This window comes from Silurus aristotelis (assembly GCF_946808225.1).
Source record: "Silurus aristotelis genome assembly, chromosome: 8".
In the NCBI taxonomy this organism is placed as follows: Eukaryota; Metazoa; Chordata; class Actinopteri; order Siluriformes; family Siluridae; genus Silurus; species Silurus aristotelis.
In genome coordinates, this window is record NC_139581.1 from 375,001 (window position 1) to 395,292 (window position 20,292).

The following is a 20,292-nucleotide window of genomic DNA, read 5'->3' on the forward strand; positions in this document are numbered from 1 at the left end:
GTTGTGTTTATCTGTGTGTGTAACTGTGTGTAACTGTGTGCTATTCATGATCCAGACTGAATGAGGTCTCAGTAAGGAAGTCTAGGATCCAGTTGAAGAGAGAAGTGATCAGGGATCACACACTCTCTCACTGGGCCTTGGCACCAGCACGCAGGACAGAGGAGCCCGGGGTGGCTCTGAGGTCAAGGTCATAGAACCTGACGAAGGTCAGCGGGGTGGACCAACAGATGTCACAGATGTCCTGGAGTGGGACTCCAGCGGACCAGGCCGTAGAGGCCGCCACACTCCCGGGTGGAGTGAGCTCGAACCCCAAGCGGTGCGGGGAGGCCAGAGGACTCGTGAGCCGACACAATCGCATCCACAACCCATCTGCTCAAAGTCTGCTTATTGCGATATTGGTATGCCACGCCCCCGAAGGACAGCGCATGGGTTTGGTGTCAGGTCTGGACTGGCATGAAAAGAAGAACTGTGTGAGAAGTTCAGGATCCTCGATGCCTGTTTGAGTTGAGTTGAGTTGAGAGAAATTGAAGGTTTTTGTGGTTTGTGTAAATGATGATGTAAATCGATGCATCACTCCTCCTCCAGGGCCAAAATACCAACACCAGTGTTACTCTCAGGTGGGGAACGTTTGTAGACCCCAGTGCATTCTGGGATCTGAAGTTTAATTCCCTTTCCACTGATCAAGACCTTTCCTTTACTGCACCTGGTATCTGCAGCTCTGTGTGTAACTGTGTTTATCTGTGTGTGGTTGTGTTTATCTGTGTGTGGTTGTGTTTATCTGTGTGTAACTGTGTTTATCTGTGTGTAACTGTGTTTATCTGTGTGTAACTTTGTTTATCTGTGTGTAACTGTGTTTATCTGTGTGTGGTTGTGTTTATCTGTGTACAACTGTGTTTATCTGTGTACAACTGTGTTTATCTGTGTGTGGTTGTGTTTATCTGTGTGTAACTGTGTTTATCTGTGTGTGGTTGTGTTTATCTGTGTGTGGTTGTGTTTATCTGTGTGGTTGTGTTTATCTGTGTGTGGTTGTGTTTATCTGTGTGTGGTTGTGTTTATCTGTGTGTGGTTGTGTTTATCTGTGTGGTTGTGTTTATCTGTGTGTAACTGTGTTTATCTGTGTGTGGTTGTGTTTATCTGTGTGTAACTGTGTTTCTCTGTGTGTGGTTGTGTTTATCTGTGTGTGGTTGTGTTTATCTGTGTGTGGTTGTGTTTATCTGTGTGTAACTGTGTTTATCTGTGTGTAACTGTGTTTATCTGTGTGGGTGTGTTTATCTGTGTGTGGTTGTGTTTATCTGTGTGTAACTGTGTTTATCTGTGTGTGTGGTTGTGTTTATCTGTGTACAACTGTGTTTATCTGTGTGTGGTTGTGTTTATCTGTGTGTAACTGTGTTTATCTGTGTGTGGTTGTGTTTATCTGTGTGTGGTTGTGTTTATCTGTGTGGTTGTGTTTATCTGTGTGGTTGTGTTTATCTGTGTGTAACTGTGTTTATCTGTGTGTGGTTGTGTTTATCTGTGTGTGGTTGTGTTTATCTGTGTGTGGTTGTGTTTATCTGTGTATAACTGTGTTTATCTGTGTGTGGTTGTGTTTATCTGTGTGTAACTGTGTTTCTCTGTGTGTGGTTGTGTTTATCTGTGTGTAACTGTGTTTATCTGTGTGTGGTTGTGTTTATCTGTGTGTAACTGTGTTTATCTGTGTGTAACTGTGTTTATCTGTGTGTGGTTGTGTTTATCTGTGTGTGGTTGTGTTTATCTGTGTGTGGTTGTGTTTATCTGTGTATAACTGTGTTTATCTGTGTGTAACTGTGTTTATCTGTGTGTGGTTGTGTTTATCTGTGTGTGGTTGTATTTATCTGTTTGTAACTGTGTTTATCTGCGTGTGGTTGTGTTTATCTGTGTGTGGTTGTGTTTATCTGTGTGTAACTGTGTTTATCTGTGTGTGGTTGTGTTTATCTGTGTGTGATTGTGTTTATCTGTGTGTAACTGTGTTTATCTGTGTGTGGTTGTGTTTATCTGTGTATAACTGTGTTTATCTGTGTGTGGTTGTGTTTATCTGTGTGTAACTGTGTTTATCTGTGTGTGGTTGTGTTTATCTGTGTGTGGTTGTGTTTATCTGTGTGTAACTGTGTTTATCTGTGTGTGGTTGTGTTTATCTGTGTGTGTAACTGTGTGTAACTGTGTGCTATTCATGATCCAGACTGAATGAGGTCTCAGTAAGGAAGTCTAGGATCCAGTTGAAGAGAGAAGTGATCAGGGACCAGGTTCATCTCACAACCAGGTTCTAAGTTGAAGTAAACACACAAGACGCCACAACACAGTGCTGCATTTCTGCTGATCGAATAATGGAATCTGGAACTTTGTCACTGAGGCTCGTTTTCATGAACAAAAATGCAGCAGACCTTAAAATCTTGCCGTGTATCATCTTTTCTTTCCAGCAGTTTACTCTGTAGGATGATTATTGGTTGATATCAGTATTTTAGCAGTCTGGTGATGGTACACATGAACACCAGGTGCTGTAAAGATCAGGTTTATTTGCGGTTAAGGAACAGTGTTTGAGACTCTGGTTCCAGTGAAAGGAAATTGTAATGCTACAGCTGTCAGTTCTCTGGAGAATCCTGACTTCCAGCAATCCACAAAGCCTACAGAGCCAAAGACCCGAAACCCACATATACTCCTTTCAGAGCCACTGATCATAGAATCACTGTGGAATATTAGTGTGTTTAACTCCAAGACTGTGCCAAACACTGTTTCTGTAGTTTTAATATCTTGTACCATTAATATCTGTTTAATGGTACACATCTCTAGATTAATCAGACTGTGTACAACATCTGCATCTGTCTGTGCGTTTCATAAAACAACAACACTGTACAGTTCCATACACCTGTGTGCTTTTCATTCTGATGTGTATCTTCTAGTCATGGAGATGGTCCGTAAGAACGTCAAGAACGACAACATCATCACCAAGCGTGACTACAAGAATCTCAACCAGCCCAATGACACAGGAGAGAAGATCATCATCAACCTCCTGGATAATGTGATGGGAAAGGGTGATCAGACGTGTCAGAAACTTCTGAAGCTGTTGGAGAAAAAAGATCGTCTCTAGGTTACGACCGTAACCGTAGTTCCCCGAGGGAACGAGACGCTGCGTCGAAACGCTATAGGAACGCCCCTGCGTGACCGCGCTTTGAACCACGTGTGTAATCTGCGCTTCCTGTTCCAGGACCAGAGCCTGCTCGGGTCCCACCAGGGTGGGACACATCCCGTTGAAACGGGGAGGAGAGGACGCGAACTGGATCGTGTAACCGCCCTCTATGGTCCGCAGGACCCACCGGGAGACTTCTGGCAGCCTCTCCCAAGCCGCCAGAAAGTTCCTTAGGGGAACCAGCCCCTCGGGGCTGGCCTCTGACCCACTCAGAGCAGCTGGGGCGGAGCCCTGCAGCTGATGACACCTCGTGAGAGGCGGCGGGTCTCCCCCATCCGTACCGAGACTCTGGGCGGAAGTGGAGGGAGACGCCCGCTGAAGGGAGGCCGTGCTCTGAAGCACATCCTGTGGCAGAGTCAACGGCCCGCCCCCCTGGTGGTGCGGGGGAGGGACGGGCACCATAGCGAGAGGTGTGCACCGTCCCTTCGACTGAAGATCGTCAGGATTTCCGCACCACAGCCCGTTTGCTGGAGGCGAGGGTGACCCTTAGGTCAGCCCGCTCCTTCTTGGGCCCAGAGCGACGCCTCAGACCCTTAGGCCCTGCCCGCGGAGACCGGGTGGCAACGCTCTGTTTCTGGGCTTCGCGGTGCCCGGAGGGACCGGGCTGGGGCTGCCGCTGACCAGCCCCACGTGATCGGCGAGGGAGGTACTGCTGAAACGCAGCCGACTGCTTCTTAGACTCCTGAAACCTGTTCACGACCGCTGTCACCGCGTCGCCAAACAGGCCAGGAGGAGCCATCGGTGCGTTCAAGAGCACAGCTCGATCCTTGTCCGGGAGGTCGGACAAGGTGAGCCACAGATGCCTCTTTGTGGCCACCAGGGCCGCCATGGACCGACCAACGGCCCGCGCCGTGTGCTTCGTGGCCCGAAGGGTTAAGTCGGCAGCGCGACCGGACTCCTTAATGTCAGAGGCCCCAGAGCTAAGTCCCTCATCCAAATCACGTAGCAGGTCAGCCTAGTATGCCTGCAACACACCCATGGTGTGGAGACATCCCGCAGCCTGACCTGCTGCCGCGTAAGCCTTCCCTACCAAAGCCGATGTAGCACGTAGCGGCTTAGTAGGGAACATCGGAGCCTTTAGCGACGAAGCCACGCCAGGAGAGAGATAGCTGGCTAGCGTCTCTTCAACACGCAGCATTGCCCCATAGCCGCACGCCTTAGCCCCAACCACATTCGCATAGAGCGAGGAGTGGTGAGACGAAGAACGCGCTAAGTACGGGGTCTCCCTGGAAGCGACACAGGACGCAGAAAGCGCTCATCCAGCTTACTGGGTGCGCGCTGTTTCTGCTGCTCCACCGGCCAAGCTAGATCCAGCTTAGCAACGGCTCGTGTCACGACCTTGAGGAGTTCCTCGTACAGCACAGGCTGCGAGGACTCCACGGGCTGGCTAGCATCCATCAGCTCACCCTCCTCGGAAAAAGAGACATGTAATGCCGCGCTGCTCGTACCGGGAGAAGAAGCAGCCATCGGGCCTGCTTCTCCGATAGAGCCGAAGCTCAATTCAGCCGACGAAGCTGAAGCTGACTCATCCGACTCCAACCCCACCGCTAAATCGGCCTGCGAGCCCCACGAGCGCCGGCGCCGCTTCGCCTCGGCGAGAGCGGGACCGGAGCCGCAAGGGAGAGAGCTTTTCTCAAAGAGCGCTCTCCGAGAGCGAAGCGTGCGCATAGCCATCCGGCTACAATGTGAGCAATCGACACCCTCGAGAGCCGATTGTGCATGCTCCACTCCCAAGCAAACAACGCACCGATCATGCGAATCCTTGCCGGTATTGAATCGCGGACACGGATGAACGCACCTACGGAAACTTTGCCTGCCAGCCATCACTCGATCAGAAACACAGCGAAACAGCGCTTACCTGAACGAGCTGAAAGCTAGCGTCTGGTCCATCTCGCAGCCATTTGTAGCCATTTGTAGCCATTTGTAGCTTAGGTTCCAGAAAAAGTGAACCAACATGACTCCCATTCCAGATTTCAGCACCACGCAGTTCCGTCTGGACTGCGGCTCATCGGATCCGACTTTAACGTACAACAAGACGATGAGCCGAAGCGCACGTCTGAGTTCTGTACGTGTTGTTTAGAGAGCAGACAGACGTCTGGAGTGATGTCTATCATGGAACCACCTGCCCAGTCACCACACCTCAATCTTACTGAACTGCTCTGAGATAAAGAAGAAAACTGGTGAAGAACATCTTTGAATGTTTGCAGCTGTCTGTAGACTGAGTGTGTAAATCTGTTCTTCATGATAAGGGAGGATTTTTCACTGAGGATCAAGTGGAACATCTGGATATTTATAGATTTGTTTGGTTAAAGTTAATCTTTATACTTTTGCATTACTGAGTTTGTTGCATAGAAACAAAAGGAACATGTAGGTGTCTCTCAAACACCATCAAACACTCACACAGTTTAGACTCCAGAACTCAGAAACTGCACTTCCACGTCCTTCACAGTAAAATGAGCTACAGAAATGTTTAATTAATAATTCATGTGTTTTCAGATTTCTGAATATAAAATGTCCAGTAGACCACGTGGTGTTTGTCTGATCATCTACAATATGGACTTTGGTGACCCTAAAAAGTAGAGACATGGTGTCAGGGATCCACCTGCCATGCCCCCCTTCGGTGGCTCTCTATGCCTCCGCTCTCCCAAGAGCTCCAGGTTTAACCACACACAGCTGGAGCTCATCACCAATCATGCCTCCTCTCTCTCTGGAGCTCCAGGTTTAACGATGCACGCCTGAAGCTCATCATCACTCCACCCCGTTCCTACATAAACCCCTCGCTCACATTCACTCGCCGTTCGTTATTGCATGTGTTGGACTCTACGTACGGCTGGATGTGTGGGTTCAGTGTTTCCCGTTCTATTCGGGTTCCGCTATCCAGTACCGGCTTCACTTCTCCTCCACGCATCTCCGATCCGCTACGCTTCTCCCCAAGCATACCTCAGACTCTCTCACAGGACTTGTGTATGCGTGAGTCTGTGTGTGTGTGTGTGTGTGTGTGTGTGTGTGTGTTTGCACGCGTGTGTGTGTGCTGGTGTATGTCCCTCTCACTCACTCTTGTCAATAAACCTGAGCGAGCTGTATTCCGGCATCCGCCTCCTGTTTTACTCGCACCCTGACAGAATAACGAACCTCCCAAAGGGGAATATACAAAAAACAAAAAAAGGAAAGATGATCGGATTACCGCCGTGGTCCCGGTGCGAACCGAACCTCGGAGGAAGGATTCGCTCCGCCGCAATGAAGCGGCCGCCAAGCTCCGCCCCAGAAAAGACCCTGACATCTGCTGCCGTTTCACGCAATTCGTGCTCGGCAGCGCCACGCCCCCTCGGTCACGTCACGGGATTCCCGGCTCGCTTCTACGGCAAAACGGCAGAATGGGGCAGATTTTTTACGGCGTGTAGGTGGATATGTGGAGTCGAATTCAGCCTCCTACATAACGGAAGGAGCAAAGATCGTGCTCCACATCTCTCTGCTGTCTGGGTAATCCCTCTCTTTCGCCAGCGAGTTGTGGAGTACAACTGGAGGCGAGTTCGTCTCGTGCTCCCGGTTTATCCAGCTTCTCATCAGGGAACTAGGGATGGTCACCGCAGATCTCCACCATCTCTCTCTTGCTCCCGAGAGCACGGATCCGCCCCAGTGCTCCCCGGAGAGCTCGGTTCCACACCAAAGTCTCCCTGAAGGCACCGTTCCGCACCAGGATCTCCAGGGGATCTCCGCCCTACTCCAGACCCTGCTCCAGACCCTGCTCCAGGACCTCTAGGAGATCTCCGCCCTGCTCCAGGCCCTCCAGAACGGCTCCGCTCTGCCCCAGGACCTCCAGGAGATCCTCACCCTGCTCCAGGATCTCCATTAGAGCTCAGCTCCGCTCCTGAACCTCCATGAGAGCTCAGCTCCGTTCCAGGACCTCCAGGAGAGCTCCGCTCCGTTCCAGGACCTCCAGGAGAGCTCAGTTCCAGCATGCCTCAGAGAGCTCAGCTCCGCTCCAGGACCTCCAGGAGAGCTCAGCCCAGCTCCAGCATGTCTCCGAGAGCTCCTCTCAGCTCCAGCATGTCTCCAAGAGCTCCTCTCAGCTCCAGCATGTGTCCGAGAGCCCTTCTCAGCTCCAGCATGTCTCCGAGAGCCCTTCTCAGCTCCAGCATGTCTGCGAGAGCTCCTCTCCGCTCCAGCATGTCTTCGAGAGCTCCTCTCCGCTCCAGCATGTCTCTGTGAGCTTCTCTCCACTCCAACAGGCCTCCGTGAGCTCCTCTCAGCTCCTGGCGATCTCAGTTCCGCTCCAGGACCTCCAGGACAGCTCCGTTCCACCCCGGAGCTCCCCAGAGCACTCAGCGCAGCCCCAAGGCTGCAAAGAGAACGTCGTACCGCCGCCTGGCCGCAAGGAGAAGGTCATATCACCTCCGTCCGCCTGTGACGGTGGCATGGCAACCCACGGTTCCTCTCAGAGACCCAGGTCGCTTCCAGAGCCATCCGGCAGTGATGTCACGGTCCCAGACTCCTCTGAGGGCGACACCACAGCCCCAAGCTCCTCCGATGGCGACACCACAGCCCCAAGCTCCTCCGATGGCGACACCACAGCCCCAAGCTCCTCCGATGGCGACGTCCCGCCTCCGAGCTCCTCCGATGGCGACGTCCCGCCTCCGAGCTCCTCCGATGGCGACGTCCCGCCTCCGAGCTCCTCCGATGGCGGCGTCACGCCTCCGAGCTCCTCCGATGGCGACGACACGCCTCCGAGCTCCTCCGAAGGCGACGTCTCGCCCCCGAGCTCTTCCGATGCCGACGTCTCTCTCTTGGTTTTCCCTGAAGGCGATGTCTCAGCCCCAAGTCTACCAAAAAGGCGATGCAACACCTCCTAGACCATCTGAAGGTGGAGTCACGCCTCCGCGTTCCACTCCAGGCAACGTTTCGCCTCCGGGTTCCTCTCCGAGCGACATAACACCTCCGTGTCCCTTTCCGGGCGACGTCTCTCCTCCAGGTCCCCCGGAGGATGACATTGCACTTCCAGATTCCTCTGAAGGCGTCGTCTCGGCTCACAGTCCCGGCGAAGGTGTCACCGCGTGTCTCGTCTACACCGAGTGCATCACACACTCTCCGGTCTCATGCAACATAGCTCCGCTCCTGATCTCCGTGGTTGGCACCCCTTCGGTCCAGGTCTCCACAAAAGGCGTCACTCCGTTCCGGTCCTCCGTGCTGGACATCACTCCACTCTAGACCTCCCCAGTGGGCGTCATTCCGCCCCTGATTGCCGCCGAGTGCGTCACTCGGTTTCGGGTCTCTGCCGTGGAGGTCACTCAGCCTCTGGACTCCACTGCGGGCACAGCTTGGCCCCTGTCCTACGCCGGAGCCGTTTCTCCGCCTCCGGCCTCCGCTGATGTCTTTCCGTCCCGTGTCTCCGGGATGGGCATCATCCGGTTCCTGCGCTCCGCCTGGACTGTCACCCCGCCTCAGGTCCTTCCCGGCCTTCCCCGGTTCCGCAGCGGCTCTGACCAGGCCCCTTTCGACCCTGGACGGACACCAGGATCCTTCTCCGAGTGCCTTGGCCCTCCGGACATCTGTGGGTTTGGGGCGTCAGGTGCCACCCCTATGGGGGGGTAATGTCAGGGATCCACCTGCCTGGCCCCCCTTTGGTGGCTCCTGAATAGAGTTGTGATGTAGGACGTGATGAGATGTTGAAACAGACACATCATGTGATCTTTGAGAATAAGACAAAATTGTTCTGTTCTGCTGTTTATCTCTCAGATGCTCTTAATAAGGTGTTTGTTTGGCTGGGTTTCACTGTGGAGGTGCACAAGGACAAAACCGCTGAGCAGATGAAGACCATCCTGAAGACATATGGCCAAAAGCAGCATGAAGGTGACTGTTTTGTGTGCTGCATCCTCAGCCATGGCACCACTAATGGAGTTTATGGAACAGATAACACATTAGTTTTAAGGGATGACCTCTACAGACCATTTGATGGAGCTTCCTGCCCGAGTCTAAACAATAAGCCCAAAGCGTTCTTCATCCAGGCCTGCCGTGGGAATCTGTACCATCCAATAGTCCAGTATGATGGCCACAATGAAGAGAATGCAGGAGAGGAAACAGAGGAAGAGGAAGAATTAGACACAGATGTTGGAGAGGTCATCCTGAATGGGAAAGATTTCTTCATGGCAAGGTCGACTATAAAAGGGTACTTCTCTCTGAGATCCACAATATCTGGTTCCTGGTTTATCCAGTCTCTGTGTAAGCAGCTGCAAGACTTCTGTCCACTGTAAGTACTAAATAAGAGGAAAGTAAGTAACTATTAATATGTTCACTGTAAAAAAATCACTTTTATATTTCAGTCATTTTGAGTATTTTTTATTTCTATTTGAACTTCAAGCGTTTTCAACTTTTTTCAAAAAGTTTCCCGAAAGGAACTGATATTACATTTAGTGTGATGGTGACGTGTCTCCTGTGCTGCACTGTGGTGTTAATCATCTTTCAATCTGTATCGCAGGAATAAAGACATCAACTTCATCCTTATGAAGACCAATGAGGAAGTTAGTAGAGAAATTGCTACAATCATAGACAAACTGTCCAAACCGGTTCAGCGCAGAAAAGTCAAGCAGATGCCGATCTATAAATCAACTCTGACCAAGATTCTGGTGTTCAAACCTGTTCACATCTAACTTCACTTTACACAACCAGTTCACATGATCAGATCTTTATTTCTATTGTAGAGACACTGCACGTGTTCACTGGCCCTCAGTTATGAAGATGCATGTAGGTTTAAATCATTTCTACAAGTGTTTACAAAATAAATACATTAATAACGAAAGTCCTCCTCGTGTCGTCCTGTTTATTACACTAAAGTGTTCATCAGACGTCCTGAAGAGCTTCAGAGCCTCGGAAACAGAAACCACGTGTAAATCACTTGAATACAAACTAAAAGCACACCCGGAACTTTTAGTAATAAACAGTTACTTTTTTATTAGTGTTTTAAAGTTTATCAAATAAAGAATCCAATATAAAAAGGAATCCGGCGTTTGTCTGCTTTCGCGTTCTAAACTGGGAAAAATAAAATCACTATTTGTTTATCATATTTCACTTTTTGAGTCACATATACAAGGAATTGTAAATAACTGAGAATTTATTTAAAAATACATGCTAGCACAACAAAAGTCTCCAAAATGTTGCACCGACATCTTCAACAAAGTTTTCTGGACAAACATTTTTATGTTGAAACAGTAACGTTGATGTTTAAATATTTCGCACGAGTGATGAGTCGTGAAAATCGCGCTAGTGCACGGGGTTTCCCTGCTCCAGTTCCAGGGTTTTCTCGTCTCCAATCGATCCCAGTGTCTAATTAGACTTTGCTTTTATTGTGATTGATCGGGGATCTTATTATTGCTGCTGTATGTGAATAATTACAATAGTTTTGATTGTAAGCATGTGATTAATTGTATATTCCCAACCCGATAATTGTGTACGGGTAAAACGCATGCGTAGTGTAAACGGTGTTAACTCATACATTTTGTCACATTTACAAAAAGACTTCAGTGTAACAGCATTTTTAAAATCGTTTGAAATAAATACTAACTGTAGTAAATTATTTGTGAACTCTTCTGGGTGTCATAACATTTCATTAATAACTTAGTTTTGTTTTGCAACAACGCACATTTAAAATGTTTTTCATCCTAAATTCATAAATATACATTTAATATTTACACAAAAAAAGTAATTATTAAAAAGATTTGCATATTACTTAAATATGGGGCATGAAGTTACACATGCTTTTTAATGCATTGCATTTTTTAAGGCTACTTTGGAGTAATTTATTATTAAATTAAGGTTTTAATTGAGCTCAGTTGCATTCTGGACTCGTCCTAACTCATAAATGTTGACGTATTTAAAATAGTACATTTAAAGACATCACTGAAAGTGTTTTTATCGTTTGAAATCAAAAGGTTTGGTTGAAATAAACTGTAGTAAATTATTTGTGGACTGTCTGTTAATTAACATCTAATTATTACAGTATTTTTCTCCCTAAGTTCATGAATAAAAATGACTGTGTGTGTGTGTGTGTGTGTGTGTGTGTGTGTGTGTGTGTGTGTGTGTGTGTGTGCATATTCATTCCTAAACTTCCTCTTTCGTTCTGTGGTTATAAACTCAGAATACATTCGTCAGAAGCAGTCGTTTAACTCCACCCACATTTCTTCTCAGTGCCACAAAAAAGCTGAGAGAGAAAAAACACTGAGAAACCTTCTACATCTGCTCGTGAGAGTGAGATCACTGCCACACTGAAGGTAAGGAACCTCTCAGGATCGTCTTCTACTGGTTATTATATACAGTAGGATGGAAAAGAAACGCTGTGTGTAATGAGGTGGAAAATCTTTCTTTCTCTCTCACATTGAATTTCCTGCTTATTGAGTTGTAACTTCTAACATCAGGAAAATAAAGCATTAATAATGGCAGTTATTTTGGGGTGAGGATTCAGTGGGACAGAAGGTCTGGTAGCTGAGCACACAGAGGATTGGGCTGAGCTGAGAAACACGGGGTCTTACAGAGGTTTTGGGGTCAATTCAGGAAGTTTTCAGGACTTGCTTTCACTTACGAGGCTTCTGGGTGAAAACACAGTGCAGATGTGCTTCTGATTTATGGACATGATTCACTCCATAATCCTAATCGATGTCGAGTTCATCCAAGAGGTGTTCAGTGGGGATGAGGAGGTCAGGGATCTGTGCAGGCCACTGAAGTTCTTCCATTCCAAACTTCACATAGCATGTGTTCATGGAGCTTGCAGTGTTGAGGAGTGTTAGTTCTAGTGAAGAGGAAATGTAATGTTACAGTGATGTTTATTAATCCTGTGGTTTGAACTTTCTGCTTCAGTTTGGGGATGAAAAAATTGGTTTGATTGTCAGGGTGCACATACTTTTAGTCATTTAGTGTGCACCACCTCAATATTGAGGTAAAGTAAAAACATCCTGAAATCATCTGAAGCTCCTAAACACTGCACCTATATTTCCTGTGGATGAGAACTTGATACCATTCTGATGTGTATCTTCTAGTCATGGAGATGTTGCGTAAGAACAAGGTCTTTCTCATCGACATTCTGTCCACCGACTCCATCATCGTTTTACAGCACGTCCAGAACGACAACATCATCACCAAGCGTGACTACAAGAATCTCAACCAGCCCAACTTCACAGGAGAGAAGATCATCATCAACCTCCTGGATAATGTAATGGGAAAGGGTGATGAGACGTGTCAGAAACTTCTGAAGCTGTTGGAGAAAAAAGAGCTTCAGGAGATATTTCCTCAGCTTCAGGAGCTCTCCATAACTCAACAACCTGATAATGATGATGATGATGATGATGATGAGGATGATGATGAGTGTAATGATGATGATGATGAGGATGATGAGGATGATGAGGATGATGAGGATGAGTGTAATGATGATAATGAGTGTGTGTGATGATGATGATGAGTGTAATGATGATGATGATAATGAGTGTGTGTGATGATGATGATGAGTGTAATGCTGCTGCTGATGATGATGATGTGTAATGATGATGATGATAATGAGTGTGTGTGATGATGAGAGCAAATGATGATGAGAGTAATGATGATGATGAGTGTGATGATGATTTTAATGATGATGATGATGATGATGAGTGTGATGATGAAAAGTGTAATAATAAAGAGTGTAATGATGATGATGGAGTGTAATGATGATGAGTGTAATGATGATGATGATGATGATGATGAGTGTAATGATGATGATGATGATGAGTGTGATGATGAAGAGTGTAATAATAAAGAGTGTAATGATGATGATGATGAAGAGTGTAATGATGATGATGATGAAGAGTGTAATGATGATGATGATGTGTAATGATGATGATGATGAAGAGTGTAATGATAAAGAGTGTAATGATGATGATGAAGAGTGTAATGATGATGAGTGTAATGATGATGATGATGATGATGATGAGTGTAATGATGATGATGATGATGAGTGTGATGATGAAGAGTGTAATAATAAAGAGTGTAATGATGATGATGATGAAGAGTGTAATGATGATGATGAAGAGTGTAATGATGATGATGATGTGTAATGATGATGATGATGAAGAGTGTAATGATGATGATGATGTGTAATGATGATGATGATGATGATGAAGAGTGTAATGTTGAGTGTAATGATGATGAAGAGTGTAATGATGATGATGAGGATGAAGAGTGTAATGATGATGAGTGTAATGATGATGATGATGATGATGATGATGAAGAGTGTAATGTTGAGTGTAATGATGATGAAGAGTGTAATGATGATGATGATGATGATGATGAAGAGTGTAATGATGATGAGTGTAATGATGATGATGATGATGATGAAGAGTGTAATGATGATGATGATGATATACAGTAAATCTGCAGTGTGAACACTCACATAGTCGTCTTTTTTGGAGCCGTACACAGCGATGTAATCTGCGTGTTTCTCTAGAAGGAGTGTGTTTGGAGCATCAGGTTTAATCACTACATCCTTTATTGGAGTCCCCTGCAACACACACGCAGCACACACGCAACACACACGCAGCACACACGCAGCACACACCCAGCACACACCCAGCACACACCCAGCACACACCCAGCACACACGCAGCACACACGCAGCACACACGCAGCACACACGCAACACACACCCAGCACACACGCAGCACACACGCAGCACACACGCAGCACACACGCAACACACACGCAGCACACACGCAGCACACACCCAGCACACACGCAGCACACACGCAGCACACACGCAGCACACACGCAGCACACACGCAGCACACACGCAACACACACGCAGCACACACGCAGCACACACGCAGCACACACGCAACACACACGCAGCACACACGCAGCACACACCCAGCACACACGCAGCACACACGCAGCACACACGCAGCACACACGCAGCACACACCCAGCACACACCCAGCACACACGCAGCACACACGCAACACACACGCAGCACACACGCAGCACACACGCAGCACACACGCAGCACACACGCAGCACACACGCAGCACACACGCAGGACACACGCAGCACACACGCAGCACACACGCAGCACACACGCAGCACACACGCAACACACACGCAGCACACACGCAGCACACACGCAGCACACACGCAGCACACACGCAACACACACGCAGGACACACACAGCGCACACGCAAATATTTATTTTCACAGTAAAATAATTTTAGCTGCTGCTGCTGCTGATGGTGGTGACAATGATGGTGGTGATGGTGATTATAGTGATGATGGTGGTGGTGATTCTGATGATGATGATTGTTGTAATGATGGTGATTGTGATGGTGGTGGTTGTGATTGTGGTAATGGTGGTGATGATGATAGTGGTGAAGGTAATAGTGGTGATTGTCATGGTGGTGGTGGTGGTTATGGTGGTGATTGTAATGGTGGTGGTGGTGATTGTGATGACTGTGGTGGTGGTGTTGATTGTGATGGTGGTGATTATAGTAATGATGGTGACAATGATGGTGGTTGTGATTGTGGTAATGGTGGTGATGGTAATGGTGGTGATTGTGATGGTAATGGTGGTGAAGGTTGATGATGGTGGTGATGGTAATGGTGGTGAAGGTTGATAGTGTTGGTAATTGTGCTGATGGTGGTGGTGATTGTGATAATGATGATGATGGTAATTGTGGTGATTGTGATGATGGTGATGGTAATGGTGGTGATAGTTATGGTGGTGGTGATTCTGATGATGATGATTGTGGTAATGATGGTGATTGTGATGGTGGTGGTTGTGATTGTGGTAATGTTGGTGATGGTGATTGTGATGATGATGGTGATGAAGAGGATTGTGATGGTGGTGATTCTGATGATGATGGTGGTGATTGTATTGGTGGTAGTGATGATGGTGACAATGGTGGAGATGGGGATGATGGTAATGGTGGTGATTGTGATTGTGATGGTGGTGGTGGTGGTGGTGGTGGTGATTGTGATGGTGGTGATTATAGTGATGATGGTGACAATGATGGTGGTGGTGGTGTTGATTGTGATGATGGTGGCTGTGATTGTGGTAATGGTGGTGATGGTAATGGTGGTGAAGGTTGATGATGGTGGTGATGTTAATGGTGGTGATTGTGATGATGGTGGTGGTGATTGTGGTGATTGTGATGATGATGGTAATGATTGTGATGAGGATGGTGATGGAGATGATTGTGATGGTGGTGATTCTGATGATGATGATGGTGGTGAAGGTAATGTGGTGATTGTGATGGTAGTGGTAATGGTGGTGATAGTAATGGTGGTGGTGATTTTGATGACTGTGGTGGTGGTGGTGGTTGTGATGATGGTGACAATGGTGGAGGTGGTGATGATGATGGTAATGGTGGTGATTGTGATGATGATGATAGTGGTGAAGGTAATGGTGGTGATTGTGATGGTGGTGGTAATGGTGGTGATTGTGATGGTAATGGTGGTGAAGGTTGATGATGGTGGTGATGGTAATGGTGGTGAAGGTTGATAGTGGTGGTAATTGTGCTGATGGTGGTGGTGACGGTAATGGTGTTGATTGTGATGGTGGTGGTTGTGGTTGTGGTAATGGTGATTGTGCTGATGGTGGAGGTGATGGTAATGGTGGTGATTCTGATGATGGTGGTGATGATGGTAAATGATGGTGGTGAAGGTTGATGATGGTGGTGATGGTAAATGATGGTGGTGATGGTATATGATGGTGGTGAAGGTTGATGATGGTGGTGAAGGTTGATGATGGTGGTGAAGGTTGATGATGGTGGTAATAGTGATAATGATTATGTAAAAACATGAAAAGGTTGAATTTGGTTTTATGTTTGTTGTATTCAGCAAAAGCAGTGTGTGTATTGTGTTTCTATTACACACTAAATATTCTTAATACACAATCAACTACACAACAGCAATTACAGGGAGACAGTAAACTACGACCAGCTCATATACACACACACACACACACACACACACACACACACACACACACACACACACACAAAGTCATGTCGTGATCATCTGGAAAAAAACAATAATCAATCATTTCGAGTAAAAGCAGAAGAGTGAGATGCAGAAAACAAGGAAAGAAGAAAGGAGACGGGATGAAAAAAAAAGAGACGGGGTGAGAATGAAGGAGACGGGGTGAGAATGAAGGAGACGGGGTGAGAATGAAGGAGACGGGGTGTTCTAAGGTGTTCTTGCTGCAGTCTGGATGAAATCTAAGATTAACATCCTGATTAAAACGGATTTAATGCCACTATCACTTATTGTTTCCTTCCATTTCCTCTCTCAGCTATAAAAAATCCGCAGTATCCATTTGTTAATAACGAAAATAAAACAACCCCCGAGAATGTTAGATTTCTCACCATCCTGACAGACACCGAGACCGGGAGCCGGGACCAGGGAGACGAACCAGACAGCAGCCGTCGCACATTATACACGTCACTGCGGCACCGGAAATGAGTTCCGCTATACACCCCCTCTGATAAACTTTAAATAAATCTTTATCATATAATATATATAGTATATATAAGTTGTCTATAAATCGCTTATATTTAATTTATCTTGTGTTATTTTTCTTTTCTGAGTGTTTAATAATTGTTTATTCCTTTATTCTCACCTGTACACTGTCGCATCCGGGTACTTCTTCTTCTTCTTCTTTCTTCTTCCGTCTCCACCCCCCCCCCCGTCCTCTACATCTGCCTCTTTCACACCAACTACCTGCATGTCTTCCCTCACCACATCCATAAACCTCCTCCTTGGTCTTCCTCTTTTCCTCCTTCCTGGTGGCTCCATCCTCAGCATTCTCCTACTGATATACCCCATGTCTCTCCTCTGCACATGTCCAAACCATCTCAATCTCACCTCCCTCACCTTGTCTCCAAAACGTCCTACATGCACTGTCCCTCTAATAAACTCATTTCTAATCCTGTCCTTCGTCGTCACTCCCAACAAACATCTCAACATCTTCAGCTCTGCTACCTCCAGCTCCACCTCACTTTTACTCAATGCCACTGTCTCTAATCCATACAACATCTCAGGTCTCACCACAGTCCTATAAACTTTCCCTTTCACTCTCACAGATACTCTTCTATCACTAATCACTCCTGCTATCACTCTTCTCCACCCACTCCACCCTGCCTGCACTCTTTTCTTCACCTTGAAAATATGATCATATAACCCCAATCTTATCGTCCCTACATTGGCTTCCTGTTAAGTTTCGAATAGACTACAAACTACTGCTACTCACTTCTCAAATGGTTTATCTCCATGTATCTCTTCAGTCTTTTAACACGCTACAATCCGTCACGCTCCCTGAGATCTCAAAACTCTGGGCTTCTAGTAGTTCCTAGAATAGCAAAGTCCACTAAAGGTGGTAGAACATTATCACATTTAGCTCCTAAACTCTGGAATAGTCTTCCTGACAGTGTTCGGGGTTCAGATACACTCTCCCAGTTTAAGTGTAGGTTAAAAACATATCTTTTTAGCAAAGCCTACACATAACACACATCACACACATCACATCACAACCTTGTGCTCCAGAACATCTGATCACATCACATTATCAACTTGTGCTGGTAATATCATGAACAGCAGCTACGCTAATTCCTCTCCACTGCTTCTCTTTCTCTCCCCATCCCGAGGCATCCTGAGGGTACTATACTCCAGTACTCATGTTAGTTCTCTCTCTCCAGTGTTCTGTATTGTTGAAAGATTTATGATCAAACTCTTGATGTCACCCATATGAGGATGGGTTCCCCCTTTGAGTCTGGTTCCTCTCAAGGTTTCTTCCTCATATCATCTAAGGGAGTTTTTCCTTGCCACTGTCGCCACGGCTGCTCATCGGGGACAAACGCACACCTTCACCTTCACTGTTGTTTTCTGTAAAGCTGCTTTGAGACAATGTCTGTTGTGAAAAGCGCTATACAAATAAACTTGACTTGACTTGACTTCTCTAACACACTCTCCATTACTTTGCACTGTTGACCCCAGGTACCTGAACTCCTCCACCTTCTCCACCTCTTCTCCCTGCAACCGCACCCCTCCACTGCCCTCCCTCTCATTCACACACATGTACTCTGTCTTACTCCTACTGACTTTTATTCCCCTTCTCTCCAGCGTGTACCTCCACCTCTCCAGGCTCTTCTCCACCTGCTCACTACTCTCACCACTAATCACAATATCATCTACAAACATAATAGTCCACAGAGACTCCTGTCTGACCTCGTCCTTCAACCTGTCCATCACCACTGCAAACAAAAAGGGTTTAGAGCCGATCCTTGATGCAGTCCAACATCCACCTTGAACCAGTCTGTCTCCTTACTGTACAACTTCTCCTACAGCTCCTCATCTGACTTTTCCATGGCTTTCACCACATCCCTCTTCACCTGCTGCTGCATCTCCTTGTACTCCTGCCTACTTTTCTCATCACTCTGTCGATCCCAATACTGTTTCTCCAACCTCTTTCTCCTTATGCTCTCCTGCACTTCCTCATTCCACCACCATGTCTCTTTGTCTTCCTTTCTATTTCCAGATGTTACACCAAGTACCTTTCTAGCTGCCTCCCTCATCACTTCTGCAGTAGTTCCCCAATCATCCAGCACCTCCTCACCACCACCAAGCCCCTGTCTGACCTCTTCCCTGAACCTCACACTACACTCTTCCTCCTTCAGCTTCCACCATCTTATTCTTCTTTCAGTCCTCATTCTCCTCCTCTTCTTCACCTCCAAAACCATCCTACAGACCACCATCTGATGCTGTAACCCGGGCCTCGACCGATCCGCTATGAAATTCTGATTCGTGATCCACATCACAATCTGTGATCTGGATGTCCTTCCTAACGCAACCCTCCGCATTTATCTGGGCTTGGGACCGGCACTAAGAGTGCACTGGCTTGTGTCACAATAATGGCTGGGTTTGTTGCATCCGGGTACATTTAATATAATAAATATTTAACAAATTGTTTTTATTATAAATGTTATAACTATCAATAACATGCAAATAAACATCAATAATTATCAATAAAAAATATTAAAATATTTGTGTTTGTTGTTCTTTAATAAAACCTGACTTGCTCATCAAAATACATCATCTTCATCCTCATAATTATCATCATCACCATCATCATCAGCATCACCATCATCAATATCTCCATTATCGTCATCATCATTATTATCATCATCAACACCATCATCACCATCATCATTTTTAGCATCATCATCACCATCATTATTATCATCACCATCATCATCATCATCACCATCATTATTATCATCACCATCATCATCAGCATCACCATCATCAATATCTCTATTATCGTCATCATCATCATCATCATCACCATCATCATCAAAATTATTATTCTCAACATCACATTATTTTACATTTACATTTACATTTGTGGCATTTAGCAGACGTTTGTGTCCAGAGCGACGTACAAAAGTGCTTTGAGTCTCTAGTAGTGAATAAATCTACACTGTACACCAGATTACACACTTCAAATAAATATAACTCTTAATTTTTGCAAAGCAAACTTTGAAAGGGCTAATTTAATTCATTACATGTTTTTTTGTATTGTGATTTCAATAATGAACATGGTCTCAGAGCAGCTTTACACAGATAATGTGGTAATAAAAATGAATAAGTTCTTTATAAGTGTAAGTTTGTCCCTGATAAACAAGTCGGTGGAGACTGTGGTGAAGGAAAAACTCCCTCATGGATTGCATGGAGAGAAGGAGAGAAAGAGAAGAGGGGTGACAGAGAGAGAGGAAGGGAGGGAAGGGAGAGAGAGGAAGGGAGGGAATGTGACCTGTTCCTTTATTGGAATGTGACCTGTTCCTTTATCATCTCACTTGAGCACATCGAGACTCAATAAGCAAATAAATGAACCAATAGATAAAAAGTACATTAAACCATTTCAACAAACTGAAGTCAGTGAGCAGTTAAAAACTGATTAAAAGTTATTTTAGCTCTGGTGTAAAACAGAGTTCTCCTCCTTCCACTGAGCACAGAGCTTCCTCCCAACACCACACTTCTCTGAACTTCATTAAATCGTTCATGCTTTTATAAAAATTAAAATCAACTG

General features: G+C 46.3%; 2 protein-coding genes across 2 annotated transcripts; one reads left to right on the forward strand and one right to left on the reverse strand.

Annotated features, from left to right (window-relative positions):
- The first annotated feature begins 8,839 nt into the window (after positions 1-8,839).
- Positions 8,840-9,995, forward strand: LOC310729680 (caspase-8-like). Its single transcript, XM_083548147.1, has 2 exons — positions 8,840-9,443; positions 9,672-9,995. Exons 1-2 carry the CDS (start codon positions 8,860-8,862, stop codon positions 9,841-9,843), a joined length of 756 nt encoding a protein of 251 aa, XP_083404273.1. The 5' UTR covers positions 8,840-8,859; the 3' UTR covers positions 9,844-9,995.
- Positions 9,996-12,290: 2,295 nt separating this feature from the next.
- Positions 12,291-17,140, reverse strand: LOC310730481 (uncharacterized protein; the record flags this gene model as incomplete). The annotated part of the gene is made up of 4 exons (XM_083549509.1): positions 16,828-17,140; positions 16,574-16,697; positions 13,602-13,715; positions 12,291-12,437 (listed from the first exon to the last, which is right to left on the reverse strand). The coding sequence occupies exons 1-4, from the start codon at positions 17,031-17,033 to the stop codon at positions 12,291-12,293; spliced, it is 591 nt and encodes a 196-aa protein (XP_083405635.1). The 5' UTR covers positions 17,034-17,140.
- Between the last annotated feature and the right edge of the window lie 3,152 nt (positions 17,141-20,292).